This window comes from Boleophthalmus pectinirostris, unplaced genomic scaffold (genome assembly GCF_026225935.1).
Source record: "Boleophthalmus pectinirostris isolate CB_2022bp ecotype Guang Dong unplaced genomic scaffold, ASM2622593v1 HiC_scaffold_609, whole genome shotgun sequence".
In the NCBI taxonomy this organism is placed as follows: Eukaryota; Metazoa; Chordata; class Actinopteri; order Gobiiformes; family Gobiidae; genus Boleophthalmus; species Boleophthalmus pectinirostris.
In genome coordinates, this window is record NW_026571451.1 from 1 (window position 1) to 17497 (window position 17497).

Sequence of the window (17497 nt, forward strand, 5' to 3'; positions counted from 1 at the left end):
GCACAACGAGCCATAACAAAGTAATATTCACTTTTGTCTTCCCAGAACTATATTACCTCATTGCCAGATTCCTGCAGTCTGGACCATGTAAAAAATCAGCTCAGGTAATAAGGAAAAGTCACACTGTTGTCAACAATGTACAATATTAGAAGAGATAGCCGTTAATGCTAATGCTAACGGTGTGTGTGTTGTTAGATTCTGGTCGAGGAGCTGGAGGAGTATGAGGTAACTTCAGCTGCACCTTTCTCTTTTTATTCTCATGTGTGGCTTCCGTAATTATGCCAAAGTTGTCAACGTTAGAAAATTCTTCTTTATTCTGTATTTATGGTCTAATGAAACTGCGCCGTGGAGTCGGTGACAGATAGACGTGTTGCAAATTCTGTAAAATTGTTTTTTATATTTTAGTTGATTCCAGAGCGATGGAGTTGGGACGGGAAGAAATACAAACGCAACTTTGAAGACTGGGTAGGTGCATTAAATCTAAATTAGCGTAGTGCCAACAAATTATGTTATTTTCACTTCTATTGAAACATATGTTCTGTTGTACAATAATATAACTAACCGTTAACAAGTGACATGGTGCCAATGATTTTTTTTCGTTTATAAATCAAATTAGTTGAATTTTTGTTTAGGCCTCTTCATAATAGATTCGCCGTTGCTTTTGTGTAGTCCAGGGGCGGAGAAAATGGACTGAAACGTGTTACCATTGGCTGAAACTGAACCAGGGACCTTTCAATATATTTTTCAGCCAATCAGAACACAGATTCTTCCGGTCATGTTTTTTTTAGCATTGTGATTTGACGTTTTCTGTTTTCTGACCCTCCCCTTGCTTTCCCTGTCTCCGGGATTTTTGTTATAACAAATATATTTTTAAAATATACCATTTTACTGTAAAATATGAGCATTCTGTGTTTCATTTCTAGGTGATTCTGAATCAACACATTCCCGATGATTATTTGCTCCAGATCTGCAAAAGAATTGGTCCTCTTATAGAGAAGGAAATCCCACCTAGTGTCCCAGGTGTACAAACTCTCCTCGGCCTTGGAAAGCAATCCTTGCTTCGCACCACTAAAAGTCAGCAGATTTTATATAATGTTCCTCCTGAATTGTAAGTTTGATAGATTTGTGTCGATGATGTGTTGCTTTATTGTTAAATGTAGGTTGTAGCCACAAAGTCTGTAGTGGTTCTGCAGTTGCCGCTCTTCATCGAGGCAGGCCTCCTGAACCTCCCGTGGTGAATGGAACTGCTCCTAATGTTGGTGGGTATAGCCTCTATCTGTTGCATTATCCCTGATAGTTTCAATTGATTGAATTGATTGATTAATTAAACTTGTCCTTTATCACTAGTGTCTATTGTGGGGGCTCGTCAGGCCACTGGAGTTGCTCGGTTTGGTCAGGCTTTCCCATCTTCATCATATCAACACATGAAGATTCACAAGCGCATTCTGGGACACCTCTCGTCTGTTTACTGTATAGCCTTTGATCGCACTGGTCATCGGATATTCACGGTAAGATTGTTGCTCTCATTATCAATGTGACATGCAGTTAGGTTTGTTGTATTGAGTTCCTTTTATATATCTATTTACAATCTATCTCCTGTATTTTAGGGTTCGGATGACTGCCTTGTGAAAATCTGGGCCACTGAGGATGGCCGTCTATTGGCAACACTTCGAGGCCACTCAGCAGAGATTTGTGATATGACAGTCAACTATGAGAATACTCTGCTGGCCTCAGCCAGCTGTGATAAGGTCATACGAGTGTGGTGCCTCCGGACATGTGCCCCCATATCTGTTCTACAGGCTCACCAGGCCTCCATTACTGCTATACAAGTGAGTATGCCTTTTAATTGTACAGAGTTAAGTTTTATGTCAATAACTACTAATTATTTCTATTATACAGTTTTGCCCTGCTGTTAAAGGACCAATGAGATACCTTGCATCTACAGGTGCAGATGGCATGGTCTGTTTTTGGAACTGGCATTCGGAGACGCTAAAATTCAAGTAACCACTAAAGATAATAAGACAAGATAATAATATTATAATAATAATAAGTCATAATTTATAGAAATTCTTGAGCTCTAATAATTTCCTCCTTTAGTGATCAGCCGACCAAATTTGAACGTTCCCGTCCTGGTGTGCAGGTGTCCACATCTTCTTTCAGTGGTGGTAAGTAAATCCTACTCATCATTTAAGGGCTCATACAATGACTGTACACAAAATATTAATACAGCTGTATATTGTGATGGCAACCCGCATATCAAGAGATGCCATACTTTTAAACAATGACACCAACCACGAGTTGACTATTGCATGGGGGCTTAAGCTACTGGGCTGAAAAAATTAGTTATTCATAAATCAATAAAGGGATTGTGAACATAAAATTCCAATGCATTCCAAGCACACTAAGCACAAGAAAATCATCAATTTAACAAATGTTTTAAAACTTTTTTTAGGGATATGCATGTTCCAGGATGCATGTATTATTTTGAGGTCCACATTTTCTTTTCTTTTAATAGGCGGTATGTTTATGGCGACCGGTGGAACTGATCATATGGTCCGGATCTACTATCTTGGGGCTGAAACGCCCACGAAAGTGTCTGAAATTGATGGTCATACAGTAAGTTTGAGGTTTGCTCTTGAAAGTAATACTGTTTTTAACCATACATTAATGCTTGTTTTAATCTCTTTTTACAGGACAAAGTTGTTGTAGTGCAATTCAGCAATAACAGTGACAGGTGTGTATGTTCTGTTTTATGTTATCATGCATTGGTGATGCTAAAAGTACTAACTGTGGTCTTGCCTCTAGCCTCAGATTTGTAAGTGGCAGTCGTGATGGCACAGCCAGAATATGGCATTATCAGCAACAGGAGTGGAAGAGCATTACTTTAGACATGACCACTAAGATGCCAGGGTTAGTGAAGTTGCATTTGATTGTTACTTGAATATGTGAATGTCATTTAGCAAAACATTACATTGTACTTTTCAGAAGTAGTGCATCTAACGGAGAGGAAAAAGTAAAACTTGTTGTGACAATGGTGGCGTGGGACCGGGCAGATCGTACAGTCATCACAGCTGTGTCAAACTACCTGCTCAAAGTGTGGAACGCAACTACCGGGCAATTGCTGCACAATCTGTGTGTAAGTAATGGTACTTATTCTTTGAAAACATTAAATATAGAGCAAGGTACTATTTATTTGTTTTTGCTGTTTAGGGCCATGATGATGAAGTGTTTGTTCTGGAATCCCACCCCACTGATTCTCGTATATTACTCTCCGCTGGTCACGATGGGAACATTTACATGTGGGACCTTACAAAGGGAGTCAAGATCCGCAACTTTTTCAACATGGTACTACAAAATGATAATAATGATACTGCTTAAGTAGGATTTTGTTTTGTTTTGTCCTCTTTTACCTTTGGTACTTTGTGAACAGATTGAAGGACAAGGACATGGTGCTATTTATGACTGCAAGTTCTCTGCTGATGGACAGCATTTTGCTGGCACTGACTCACATGGTCATTTGCTCATCTTTGGCTTTGGCTGCAGTAGACCCTATGAAAAGGTATGACATAACAGAAATTAAGGTTTGTTTTTAATTTAATTTTTATTTTATTTTCTTATTTGATTTCAGATTCCAGACCAGATGTTCTTCCATACAGACTACAGACCACTTATCCGGGATTCTAATAACTATGTCCTAGATGAGCAGACCCAGCAGGCCCCACACCTCATGCCTCCACCTTTCTTAGTCGATGTTGATGGAAATCCTCACCCCCCTCAGTACCAGCGCCTTGTACCAGGAAGAGAAAACTGCAAGGAGGATCAGCTCATACCTCAAATTGGTTACGTTGCTAATGGTAATGGCCTTTTTTATAATGTCACAACATATAAATATCTATAGTGATTGACAGAAATGTTTTGCCTAGGTGACGGGGAGTTAGTTGAGCAGGTTATTGGCCAACAAACAGAAAATGGAGAAAGCATATTGGACAGTCTTATACGGCAACTACAAAATGAACAAGATGAGCGTCAAAATGTACAGCCTGCAGCAGAGGAGAATCAGAGAGGAGGTTAAACTTGTTCAGTGATAAGTGTTTTGCTTATTTAAACTTATTTGTTGTTATAAAACTTTGCTCTTTTAGGTAATGAAGCAGCAGAAGGTGAGAATTCTTCCCCAGCCGCAGAGCCACGCAGAAGTGGTCAGGTTGATGGAGTGTGGCAAATGCAGCACAATAATCTACGCAGCCAAGTGGCAACCGAAAGGGACCTGCTGGCCTGGAGTCGCAGAGTGGTGGTCAATGAAGTGCCACAAGCAATGTATAGGTAAGCAAATCATAATGTAATAAAGTGTTGCATAAAAAGATGAATACCTGTATGCTTTGATCAGAATTTTAGAGGAGTGCAGACAAGCCAAAGGTGACATGGAGTGTGTCCTGTACAATGCTGAGCGTCGAAAGAAGCCTTTGCCATTCCAGCCCCAGGTTTATATTCACAGTACATTAGTTTTATCTACGTTTCACATTCTTTCAGTCAGTTGAAATAGACTTGTGGTTTTACTTTCTCTAGACTGAGCCCCTGGGATCTCGGCGCTCTCTCCGACCTACAAAGAAGCAGAAACAAAAACATGCATATCAGACGCGATCCGCACAAGTACGCCGTGTGGGGAGCAGACGAAGGTCCAGCACACGTCGTACTTCTGACAGCCAACTCGAGTCAGAGAGTGATGGAGAGGTAAAATGTGTCAGAGTTTGATATGATTAAATAGGTAAAGCTAGTGTTGTAGAATAAGTTGTAATAATGTGGGAGTTGAAGAGAAGAGGCATGATGCTGGAGTTCTAATGCAGGAGAAGTTTTTCCTACCCTCAGTACAGGACTTAGCTGCCTGTGCTTCTGTTGTAGATGGCATCATACATGGGCAAAAGGTAAGAAGGACTGAGATGGCAGTGAGTGCCCTCAGTACAGCACAGAAATGAAATCTCTCTAACAGGCAGCATCATTTAATAATGGGATATATTGCTTAAATATGAATATAAATTACTCCTGATAAATATGATAAAAATTAAATTGCCATCAAATCTTTAAGACATACGTTTACATAACAGGCGGCTGAACAAGGAGATGCTAGTGATGCATCTTCTGATGAAGATCAATGGCAAAGTGAGAGCAGCTCAAGGTAAGGTTATAGTCTATATTCAGAGTTTTCCTGTTTCTCCATTTATATACTTTGCTTCTAGAGGCCAAAAGTTGCTTTGTTTTGTTCCTTTCTATTTGCATAGTGACTCGTCCAGTGAATATTCTGACTGGACTGCTGACGCTGGGATCAATCTCCAGCCACCAAAACGTTCATCAAGGAGGCCTGCGCCTCCTGCTGGTTACAGCAGCACTGACGATGAAGGAGGAGAGGATAAAAATGCACAGCCCAAAAAGGACAATGAAGAACAGAAGAAACCTAAACAAACCAAACAAGTTGGGGGAAAAAGCCATTTTGTCCAAAATGTCAAGATTTCAATGAAGGATATAACAACATAATCCTTTTGTGTTTATAGAAGCCAACATCATCTCTCGGTGGTCGAAATGCAGAGGAGTGGCGTCCACCATCTTGGATAATGGAAACCATCCCACGGCGGTCTCCCTTTGTCCCACAGATGGGTGACGAGGTAAAGACAAGTTCTCAAAATGTAATTTGAAATTGTTAGAGGTTGGATAGAATTCATAGGAAACTGGGTTCACAACATGACATGGTTCCTATGTTTATCCTATCATTTTGTGTGTTGCAGCTGGTCTACTTCAAACAGGGCCATCAGGCCTATGTGAGGGCTGTCCGCAGGGCTAAGGCCTACAGCATTAACCCCCAGAAACAGCCATGGAACAGACTTAACCTCAGGGTAAATTAGCAGTTATTTGTCTACATCTTTAATTTTATAAATTTTTTTATGAATGTGTCTTTGGTTTAACATTTACTATGTGTGTGTTTCTGTTTAAGGACCAGGAATCAGTTAAGGTAGTAGGGATTAAATATGAAGTTGGACCTCCCACTCTTTGCTGCCTAAAACTGGCCTTCTTAGATCCGGTCTCAGGGAAAATGACAAATGATTCTTTTTCTTTAAAGTGAGCTTGAATGACACTTGATATTATATGTAGCAAATTTGTCAAACTGTTTTTATTATGATATTTATGTTGTTTTATCCCCAGGTACCATGACATGCCCGATGTGATTGATTTTCTTGTCCTTCAACAGTTTTACAATGAGGCACGAGAACATAATTGGCAGCCGGGTTAGACATTTCAATGTTTCCATTTTTGATGAAAGCCTATATGTTTTAAATGTTGTTTCTTGTTATATGTGTTCAAATGCATGCTTCACTTGTGCAGGTATGAGTTTCCGCAGCATAATTGATGATGCTTGGTGGTTTGGCACTATTGAAGACCAGGAGCCTCTGCAGTTGGAGTATCCAGACAGTCTCTTTCAGTGCTTTGCAGTAAAGTAAGTCCATTGTAGAGGACACATGACTTTTTTTTTTTACCTCATCTTAAAATGTCGTCATGAAATCCCTAAAATAGGTGGCCTTTTGAACTTATGTTTTATTTGATCAGATGGGACAATGGGGAGTGCGAGAAGATGAGTCCATGGGACATGGAGCCAATACCCGAGGAAGGCAAGTATTATTATTATTATTAATAATGTTATTATTATTATTATTATGCATCAGTTTTATATAGCTCTTTTCTGGACACTCAAAGATGCTTTACAGAGCATTCACTTCACACTCAGTGGTGGTAAACTACTACTAGAGCCATAGCTGCCCTGGGACAGATGAACAGAAGCAAGGCTGTCAATCTGCACCATCTGCCACTCTGACCAGAGCCAACACTCATGCACCCCCCACTTTCTTACTAGGCAATGTGGATGAAGTGTCTTGCCTAAGGACACAGTGACAGTTTTTGCGCCTGGTGTCCAACTGTGGCACTGATTTTTCCCGGCAGTCTCCCATCTAAGTACTAACCAGGCCCTGCTTTGCTTAACTTCTGAGATCTGACGGGATCAGGTGTTGATAAACTTGTAGGGTAAAATTAGCCTGTTATTGACCTTATGCCACTCTATTGGCTGCCGAATTCACTAATCAATAAATTTTATACAGACTACAAAACTGTTTACAAACCATCCAGCAAAAGTGTGCATTGTTGTCTTACTGGGCATTTTAGACAAACCTCCAAATTTATATACTATTTAAGCAATGAGACACTTCTGTTTCTCCATTCAAATGAATGGGATATTTGCTTAACCTGAAGTACTAACCACAGTGAAGTGCCGGTTAGTAGCAGTTAGAAACAAAAGTGGGTTGGGCAGAATAAGGGGGATACATCAGACAGATTTTTTTAACTATTGTGGCTCTCAACCAGTATTGTTTTGGCCTCCACAGCTGCACTGCCAGAGCAGGTTGGAGATGGCACACCAGTGGCTGAAGAAGAGTTGACTGCTCTGCTTTACAAACCTCAGGAAGGAGAGTGGGGCGCTCACACACGAGATGAAGAGTGTGAACGGGTTTTACAAGGCATTGTTGACCTCCTGACACTGGGTATGTCTCTAGGACTTTGAATCATAAGGATGAAAATGAATTTGTGAACTGCTCACAATAATCTGCTCTCCTTCTTATTTTGTAGATGTAGCGAAAGCTTTTGCATCGCCTGTAAATCTGCAAGTCTATCCTCTGTATTGCACTGTGGTGGCTTACCCAACTGACCTAAGCACCATCCGCAAAAGACTGGAAAACCGATTTTACAGGTTCTGAGAACATACAAAATATAAACAAATCTAATATTGCTACAACCAAAGTCAGCACTGGGTATGTTAACTACAGGGGTGTTTTGTTGTAGGCGGATTTCTGCATTAATGTGGGAGGTACGTTACATTGAACATAATGCACGCACTTTCAATGAGCCACAGAGCCCCATAGTAGCAGCAGCAAAGATAGTGACTGATGTGCTCCTCCATTTCATTGGGTGGGTACTTCTAATGACTCAAATAGCAATATTTATTGTGATCATCAATGAAACTGATCAATTAATGCGTCTTTGGCTCCACCAGAGACCAGAGCTGCACAGACATCCTTGATCTGTATCACAAATTAAAGTTTGAGGTCAGCAGTGGAGATGAAGGAGAGGTGAGAGAAAGATGAATGTTATAATTATTTAGTTGTTTTTATGCCGTTAATCCCCATCTTTATTACTATGCAGGTTGATGTGGACATAGATTCTGATACCCCAGGGACATCCACGGGACATCGGGTAAGACAGTTTCAGTAAAAGTTTCAGTAGCTGTCATTTTGAGTCACTACATTGATCATTGGCATGTCAGAATAATTACTATATCAATCTAATTTTCTGTGCACTAGTGAGGCATTTCTTTGTGATTTTGTTATGATACTTGAATTAACAGAACAAACAAAAGACACGTGGTGTGGCTCTAGACCCCAAAGCCTGGAGAGCACAGTGTAGAGAGTTGCTTCGACGAATGGCGGTTTCTCCTGACTCAGAACCTTTCAGGCAGCCTGTGGATCTATTTGAGTACCCCGTAAGGCACTCTTTCGCTTTCATTTTAAAATAAGAAAACACATGGTGAATATATTTTATTATTTATAATTTCTCTTTTCTGTTTAGGACTATCGGGACATAATTGATACTCCTATGGATTTGGGTACTGTGTCTGAGACTCTGCTGGCAGGAAATTATGAAAACCCAATGGAATTTGCTAAAGACATTCGCCTCATTTTTAGCAATTCAAGAGCATACACGCCAAACAAGAAATCAAAGGTAAGAAATGTCTATGTGAAATAATTTAGAAAGTGTTAATCTGCAGAAAAGAAAAGACAAATCGCATACCTGTAGAGACGTTTCAAGGTTTTATTTGTCAATCCACCTACTGCTCTAGAGCCCAACAGTGCACTTTGATATTTTAATAAACCATGGTAGCTAGCAAGTTGTACTAATGGGTAACATATACAACGTCCAGCAATGCAATTAAAATCTTAATGTTTTTATCATTTAATGTAAGTGCATTATTTTTCTGCTTAGATTTACACCATGACTCTCAGCTTGTCGGCCTTCTTTGAAACAAATATAATCTCCATCATCTCTGATTACAAGTCAGCAATTCAGAACGAACGCAGAACTCGTCAAAGGCAGAGTTACAGAGACCGACTGCAAAATGGAGGAGGCTCCCCCACTCTCAGCCCCTCTCCAAGGTAAAAGGTTTATATATTTATTAATCAAAATAGATCCAAACTAAAGCACATAGTGTATTTAAATACAAAAACAAAACAAAAAATCATGTCATGTTAAGTAATTTAACCATTTTATATTTTATACTGTTGTACCTAATCTTTTTTTTCTCAGTTCTAAAGGGAAGCACAAATTAAGTAAGGGCTCCAAGACAAAAAAATCCCAGTCCTCAATTAAAAAGTCTGGATTAAGATCACATCAAGGTAGTTAAATGGATTTGTAATTTTAAAATCACCATTTCAAAAGAGTCAGTCAGACAATTTTTAAAACGGTATTTTTCATTTGTTTGGTTGCAGCTGTAGCAGAAGTGGACATTGAACCGTCTTCCCCAAGTTCAGGGACGAGTAGCAACAGCAGAAGCCAAGACTCTCGAACAACTCGCAGCAAAGCCTCTCGTAGATCAGGTAACCAACGCATACCCTGTCCAAAACAAGAGCTCAGAGCTTCAGTTGGAAATTTGGATGTTGAAATTGAAGAACTAAAAAAAAATTATAATTGTGAGAATTTTGTTTGCAAAAAGTAGTAATTTAAAGTAGTTTAAAAAGTTCTCATTGTCTGTTTGTCACATTAGCTACTTTTAAATTAAAATGTGTGTGAACAGCTTCATAAACATTTTGGAAATGAATGAAATTAAGGATTTCGTTGTTGTTTTGTGGAATTGTTAAATATGTTTAAATTTGTTTAAATTCTTTGTGTTTGACAGGCCACCAGCGTAGAAGGACAGGTGAGCAGCAGGTTGAACAGTCAGACAATGAAGCTTCGGGTTCCAATAGCTCCTCTTCAGACTCCTCCTCTTCATCATCTTCGACATCCTCTTCATCGTCTTCGGACAGCTCAGACTCTGAGATGGAGCAGTTTGTGGAAGGAGGTGATCATGACTATAGCAAGGCCTCCTGCCGGTCAGCACGGCCCACTGCAAAAGGCAAAGAGGTCCTCTCAGGGAAACGCAGACTCAAAGAGGAGGAGGCATCAAATCAGAGGCCAAAACGAGCCAGAGTTCAACTTCAGGTGCACGAGGAAGAAGATGATGAAGAGGAAGAGGAGGAGGAGGAGGAGGAAGAAGTATTGCTGCAGCCCATAACTATAAGTCACCGTGACGACGAGGAAGAGGAGCCAGAGGAGGAAGAGGAAGAGCTAGAGGAAGACAATGAGGTGGAAGAGGACGAAGAAGAAGAAGAAGAAGAGGAGGAGGATGATGAAGAGGATGACGACAACTCTGAGCCTCAAGCAGCAGCCAAAAGCACCAGGGTCAACCATCTCAAGTCTCAAAGGGTGAGCACACGAAATCAGGGCCGCAGGACGGTGGTGTATAGAGACGGAGACTCAGAGGACGAGGCTTCCAAACAGGACCCTCTGAACCTGGGCATGTCCCGCTCTGGACGGGTGCGCCGCATGACTGAGAAGGCCCGTGTCAGCCACCTAATGGGCTGGGGGGGGCATTGAGAAACTCTAAGAAATCTGTTGAAATAAGGAATACTTCAGGGATTTTGCATTGTACATGTGTATATATTAAATATATATAGAGAGAAATGTTTTTATCTGAGACTACTAATGACTGGTGCTCATATCTGTTGCCAAGGATTTTTCCCTGGTCGACTGGACTTGCTGTTCAGCTCACCTCTGCCTTATTGATCAGGAGAGGAGTGCCACTTCTTCCTCTTTGTCCTGTTTCTTTTATGCTCACAACACTCTCACTTCCTCATACTCGTCCTGTGACCGCTTTCTCTCCTAGTCACCAAAGATGGATTCACAAATGCCAAAAATGGTGCTCATATTTTAATTCTCAAGAATTTTTTTTATTTTTTTTTGAGACGCGTACAGCATTAAGATTACTGATGTCAGTTTTTTGTCACAACTTGTGTTTTCATGACCGCATTAGCCTCCTTTTTGCGCCATTGCCTTCTCTGTATGTGACTGTGGTACTAACTATGGATACTGTTTGAAGGATTGTTGAATACAACTTGGTGGATTTAGGATTTTGAAGTACAAAACCTTTTTATTAATGGAGCTACAGCCACTTTGTATTCACACAGTCCAACTTTCTTTTACAGGGCTCAATAATAATATGTTTGGATTGGGTGCTTTACAATGAAATACTTTTGCTTAGTTTAATTTACAATATGGTGTATGTATGATGCATTTAGGCAGACTTTCAGCCAGAGCAATGGCTCCTCTGGGCAGCCTTCTTCCACTTTTTATTTCATTTAGTTTAGTTTTCTACATTGTATTAATGTACAATTTCATGTTAATGTGGGGGATTAGGATGGAAAAAAAACATTTGCACATTTATCCACATGGCAGCTGATATCTTATATTTTTGTTTATGAATGTTTAAATTCTACTTGTGTACCGTCTCTTAGAGTTTAAAAATGGAACCAACAAGGAACCTCCCTGTGCCTGAGTTTGAAGGCAAAAGCATTTGACTACATCATGAGGTCTATCCACTCAAAACATCTTTCTTTGAACAGTAGTTTGTATTTTGTGCCAACCTCCACTTTTATTTTTCTTTTAAGTTCAGATGGTAACATATTATTGCACAGTCCAGTGTTTTACAATAAGATGATCAAACTTTCTTGAGTTGACCTGATTATGAGAATTGTCCAACTTAATCAGCATTTGAATACTGGTGCTCTAATTGTGAACTCCCAAACGATGATGAGGTCAGGATTTCTTGAAGATTAATTGTGTGTTTGCAGTAGGACAAGTTTCAAGTTGGTTGGCAACATTTACGGATGGTTCTGGTTTCTTGTGGTCAAAATAAGATCCACAATTTAAGATTTACATATTCTGTGTTGCTGTTAGTCCTGCCGCTAAGCATCACTTTAGTAAAAATAATCTCCAATAAGTGGAATTAGATAATGTGACTGTCTTTTATGTACAATGTTTTGATGGTGTGTGCTTTTTAATAAATAGACTTTCTCCTAACATTGTGTTTTTCGATCACTGTATTTTGAGGGCTTGAGGACTGTCTAGGAAGTTGTCATTGCCATGTTAACATGACTGTACATTTATGACTTCGAACTGGATGAACATGCTGAAGGCCTGGTGAGTCAGACAAAGAACAAACAAGGTTGAGCTGTGACGCACACCTCCGCCACACCTAGAAACTGCAGACAGTGGATCAATACATGGGGGAAACTCGGGGCTAAAGGTCATTCTCATTCTGTGATGTAATTATTATGGTATTACATACACTTATGTGGGGGTTTGTATTTACAAACAGAACACCTCCAAAGACTGGTTATAGATTTTAATGTTTCACTGACAAAATAGAACACAATCAACTTGACATGTTTTATTGGACAGGATCAGGATTGATAACATCAAAAAGGCTTTATTATTACATACTAAAGCTACTTGACTTCAAACTTTTATAATGTCACACAGAACAGCAGTTACATTGTGCTCAAGTCCTCACACTGCATATCAAGTGCTTGACTAAATATATGTAGCTAGATACCAACACTGAGAAACGTGAACACATTATTCTATGTATACACACAATTTGGCACGTACATTTATGCAAACTACAACAAATAATTAACACAACATCGTCCTTTAAGGAAGGGGATAGCCTGTCATGTTTGAACAGGTGGGGACATAAATATGTGGAAAACCACATCCAGCAAGGACGGTGGAAGCCTTCAATACTCACTGTTTTGGTATTGCACCCTTCTCTCCCTCCTTTACTGTAAATTCACATTTACAAATACAGTGTTGACAATATGGAAGTATCACAGGAAATATTTGCCGATGTTTCTGTATCTCCATACAGGGAGTTTTAAAGTCACATACTGAAATCCACTGCACATAACAATGAAGTCAGAACATTGTTTCACAAAACAACTACACAGGTATAAACCCACTAAAATACCATGATTTAAACCTCATAATTTTAAGATTTAACAGATATATTAGATACGTTTTGCCATAAAGAGCAATCACATGACTCATAGCTGCAACAGAGCAGATCCTCGCCTGTGCTTTCATTTCTCTTCAACTGTCTCACAATGTGAACCCATTACTCCTTTTCGAAATATGTATGTCCTGCTCCACTGACTCTCTGTTCTCCAATGACTTGCAGTATTTTAAAGCATCAGACAATGCTCTTTAAGTGCATTTGTGTGCTCATTTGCAGTGCACCATGCCTATAGTCACAACATGCCATACTGATGCCCTATTGCTAGACCAGCCCAGACTGCAGGTGCACATGTAAAGGGTAGGGGTGGTAGACGAGGGGCGGCTGGGCCTGGCTGATGAAGTAGCTGTTGTACATGGGCTCAGTCATGTATGGAGCGGGCTGGTAGAAACAGGTGACATTTGCGGTGTTTGGGATGGCGTTTTGTTCTCCCAAAACCCTCAAGGCAAGGACTGTAATCATGTTCAGAGTCTGTCGCCTCTCATGGCCCATTAAGCACACAGTGCTCTCGTCAATCACACGCCGTAACGTCATCAGATAATCATATTTGCTTGCCTCATCACTGCCAATGTAGTGGCACTGTAGATAGGCTTCAATCTTGCGCTGTTGTTCACTCACATCTGGAAAGTCTATAAAAAAGCGTGAGCACATGTAACGCTCCAAAGATTTGATCTCTATATCACTGGCTGGACGAAAGTCTCGGACCAACAGGTCACTGTATTTGAGCAGCCCACCTCCCCGGATCTCCTCTGGGTGGTGGGTTGCAATGAGGCGGTTTTGAAGGTGGTGCAGGGCCTGTTGGAAGTCCCCGTACATGCACTCTGCCTCCACAGTGATGGTGGTTTCTACAGATGACCCTGTCCACAGGTTAGGTGACCCTAAGATGCCTGGCACCACCTCTGAAGGCTCAGGTTTCTGTGATTCTGAGTGGGACGGAATGTCGATTACACAAGTCTCTAAATCTGGGGGCTTCTTTGACTGTTTGGGCTTCACACTTAAGTCACTTGTTGCACTCCTTTCATGGACAGCAGTGTCTTTTTTATCTACAGGGGCAATGAGAGTTTTGCCTGAACCTTCTAAAGTCTCTGTAGTTAAGTTTTGTACATTGTCCATCAAAGCAGGCTTTTGTTGCAGTGGTTTTGGTATTTCAATAGGAGGAAAAAGCTGTGTTGTCAGATCTGACAGGTCAGGCAGCAGAGACCACTTCTCAGGTAGCTGTTGTTTAGTGATCAATTTTCTGGACATTTTGCGCTGTAATTTAGGAGAAGGGCAAGTGTCTGGCGGTACAATTTCCAGTGAAGTGCTGCAGGATTTCTTAGCTGGTGGTGGAAAAGCATATTCAAGATGTGAATCTCTTGCACCTGAAGTGGTGTTTGTGTCGTCTGTTCTCTGGAAAACGGGCTTCACTTTAAACTGGGAAATCTCTTCTTTATGATCTCTTTCCTTTGAGGCAGTCTGTGCTGGTTGCTCTAAAGACATTGTCTGAGTGGAAAGTGATTCACAGGGGTCATTATTACTCTGCTTTAAGCATGAATGTGTTACCAGCAGATCTTCTGCAAACAGAGCTTTAGAAGAAGCTAAAGGGAAGTCTTTATGAAATTGGCATTTGTCTTCAACATTTTCTTTGCATAACACAATGTCCTCCTGTGAATTACCACCTCTTATGTCAGTCACTTCTTCCGACGGAGAGCTCAAATGTACATCATTGTTTTCGGGCACCAAGACCTGCTTCTTGCAGTCCCTTTTATTGGTGTCAGCCTCTGTCTTTGTTTGTCCTTTGCAGGGATTTTCTTCATTAGACAACTTGGCCTGGTCTCTCTGTTCTAACGCAATTTTTGGAGCAGAGGTATATCCCTCTTGTTCTTTACTTTCATTAACACTTTTAGACATATTTTTAACAGCTGCTGTCATTTGTCCATTCTGTCTTCTTTCACTTTCCCAATAAGACTCAAGCATTCGATCTAAAATGATCTGGAAGGAGTCAACACTGAACTCAAAATGTCTTCGAAGAGAGCTCACAAACCTCAGACCAACAGTTTTGGCCCTGTTGTTTGATAGAGATATTAGACTCCACCTGTCATGTTCATTGAAGACTTTCACCATTTTTTGCACATAAGCCTCTTTCATGGTCAGACAGGTGATCTTTCTCCGGTTCACACCACAAGGGAGAAGGTCTCGTAGACTGCCCAGCACCACCTCCTTGATCACTTGGAAGTCCTCCTGTCTGGGCAAATCCAAACCAAAAATGATATCTAAATCTTTGTAGCCCAAACCATTGTCTCTTACCAGAACATTGCTTGCTGTAGCACCATTGAGACGTATATCTTTAACAGGGATATCCCGCTCCATCAGACGGTCCTTCACCACTCGTATTATATCTTTGGCTCGGACCTGCAGTGTGGGGAAATTTCCTCTTCCATAAATGGGAATCACCTCAGTCAAGACCTTATCCAAAGCCTGAATTTGTTCAAGAGTCAAGTTCTGGAAACGCTTTTCTGTTTGAAGCTCCATCTGCCTCTCCTGTGAAAAGATAAATAAAGAAACACAAAAGACATTATTCCCTGAACCGAACAAACATGGGAACGCATACATCTCATTCAGCCTTCATGACCCTTTGTCTGAGCTATTTTGAAATGGCAAATCAAAACTGTCATTGTTTCCATTTCTATTGGCCTTCTACGCTTGCTGTTTGCTAAACAATATTTTATATATTTACTTGATGTTTTTGTTCTTAACATAACTATTTAAGACAGATGGAAACGGTGACAGTATTCACATAGCAATGCCTGTTAAGAGGTCTGTTGGGATGTACATACATTTGAAGTAAGCTACTACCAGGTAGTTCCACTCCATTATAGGCAGAATTGGGCAGAAATATGTCTGCCAAATAAAATCGCTTTGGTCTTAAAGTGTGAACATGCACTTACTGAGCAGATGTGACTCATTCACTGAATTTAGGAGTGAGCTTTAGAGCACTCTCACACAGAGCACTGCCCTAAAAGAGACATTGTTCCTACATTCCAGGGACAAAGTGAATGACATTATTTGTTTATAATGTCAGCCTGTGTAGGACATGGGTGTTCAATAGTTGTACAAAAACATTTAGTCGATAATTATTGTTTATGGTATGTTATTATACAGTGTTGTCTAAAAGTAAGCTGATTTCCTACAACCTGACCTTGAACAGCATTGTAAACAGCGTGTGCAGCATATGTAAACATATCTGATACACTTTTGGACAGTAAACTCGTAGCCCAGTGTTAATCGTGATCCACAGCATCCTCTAGTGCACCTCTCGTGTTACATCACCTTGGTCCTGCAGCAGGACCGCTCTTCTGCCACTTGGCTTCTTTATAGATAAGACTATATGAGTCATACAGCTACTGAATGTAATATCAATGATTTTTCAGTGCAGAAAACAACTGAAACGCACCCTTGAATTGACGCTTATGCTGCATGACATATGAACAGGTGAAATACAACACTTTGGATAAAAGTGCGTTGTTGTAATATTGGAATACAGGCGTGGAAAATGAGTCCTTAAATTGTATCATTATAAACTACAATAATATTTCTATATCATGAATGCAATGTTTTCTAAAAACACTGCTCAAAACGATTTTATAAAAATACAATTCATATAGCAACAAAAAGTAGAAAATCTTTCTTAAAAACTCACCTGCTGTGACGTTAAAAGCCAATTCAAAACAAGCCTCGTAAGATGAATGGTGACAGGTACAACAGGTCTATTCCAGCTCTTTGTAAAGGCTGATGTTGAAGTTAATACGGATTGTTTCCTCTCAGTACAGCAGCACTGTTTCCATGGCAATAAGGCGTCACGAAATATACGGTAAATCACGACGCCCTCGCCTCCTCATCAACAAAGTGGTACCCTCTCAAGTTTGCAATAAAAGCTGCTTCCTCGTGTGTTTGGACCTATAGGCCTATTTAGTTTGTAAAGTTTGTCTGACTGTTTTCCTGTGCTCCTATAAGGAGCTATGATGAAAAACGGCGTGCCACCGCACTGCCGAGCTGATGCGGGGTGAACATCACATCAGACGGAGTGAGTCATCCTCTCTCCCCGCCGTGATCCACCGTAAATCTAATCATCAACCGCGCTTTCACCGCCCACAAAGCGACTTACACGCTCAGTTTCCACTGATTAACACGCTCTAAAGGATAAAACGTTTCGCCTGTTACTAAGTATAATGACTGTAACATTTTAAATCCGGATATGAATACATTTTAATGTGTTGTTTGCAGCAGAGGGAGGGACTGGGCACTCGTGACGTTCAATGGAAT

At 40.4% G+C, this 17497-nt stretch overlaps 2 protein-coding genes across 4 annotated transcripts; one reads left to right on the plus strand and one right to left on the minus strand.

Annotated features, from left to right (window-relative positions):
- Positions 1 to 11: 11 nt before the first annotated feature.
- On the plus strand, positions 12 to 12201 carry brwd3 (bromodomain and WD repeat domain containing 3; the record flags this gene model as incomplete). Its single annotated transcript, XM_055164365.1, has 39 exons — positions 12 to 104; positions 196 to 225; positions 406 to 465; positions 924 to 1074; positions 1161 to 1259; positions 1348 to 1508; positions 1608 to 1829; positions 1900 to 2000; positions 2098 to 2165; positions 2516 to 2616; positions 2694 to 2734; positions 2806 to 2910; positions 2986 to 3136; positions 3211 to 3345; positions 3431 to 3559; positions 3629 to 3854; positions 3924 to 4067; positions 4140 to 4320; positions 4385 to 4478; positions 4564 to 4728; positions 5100 to 5170; positions 5274 to 5463; positions 5544 to 5654; positions 5775 to 5882; positions 5981 to 6105; positions 6190 to 6272; positions 6370 to 6481; positions 6592 to 6653; positions 7419 to 7574; positions 7660 to 7780; positions 7873 to 7998; positions 8084 to 8159; positions 8233 to 8283; positions 8435 to 8569; positions 8656 to 8808; positions 9070 to 9239; positions 9391 to 9479; positions 9573 to 9680; positions 9980 to 12201. Coding segments are annotated over 39 exons (5244 nt in total), but the record flags the coding sequence as incomplete, so codon positions are not given.
- Positions 12202 to 12511: 310 nt separating this feature from the next.
- Positions 12512 to 17478, minus strand: LOC110168095 (uncharacterized). 3 transcript variants are annotated; one of them, XM_055164361.1, is made up of 3 exons: positions 16875 to 17478; positions 15482 to 15715; positions 12512 to 15415 (listed from the first exon to the last, which is right to left on the minus strand). In XM_055164361.1, exons 2-3 carry the CDS (start codon positions 15704 to 15706, stop codon positions 13460 to 13462), a joined length of 2181 nt encoding a protein of 726 aa, XP_055020336.1. In that variant the 5' UTR covers positions 15707 to 15715; positions 16875 to 17478; the 3' UTR covers positions 12512 to 13459. The 3 variants fall into 3 exon arrangements, with proteins under 3 accessions (XP_055020336.1, XP_055020334.1, XP_055020337.1); XM_055164359.1 differs by having other exon boundaries at positions 12512 to 15715; XM_055164362.1 differs by lacking the exon at positions 16875 to 17478 and having other exon boundaries at positions 12512 to 15419; positions 15482 to 15607.
- Between the last annotated feature and the right edge of the window lie 19 nt (positions 17479 to 17497).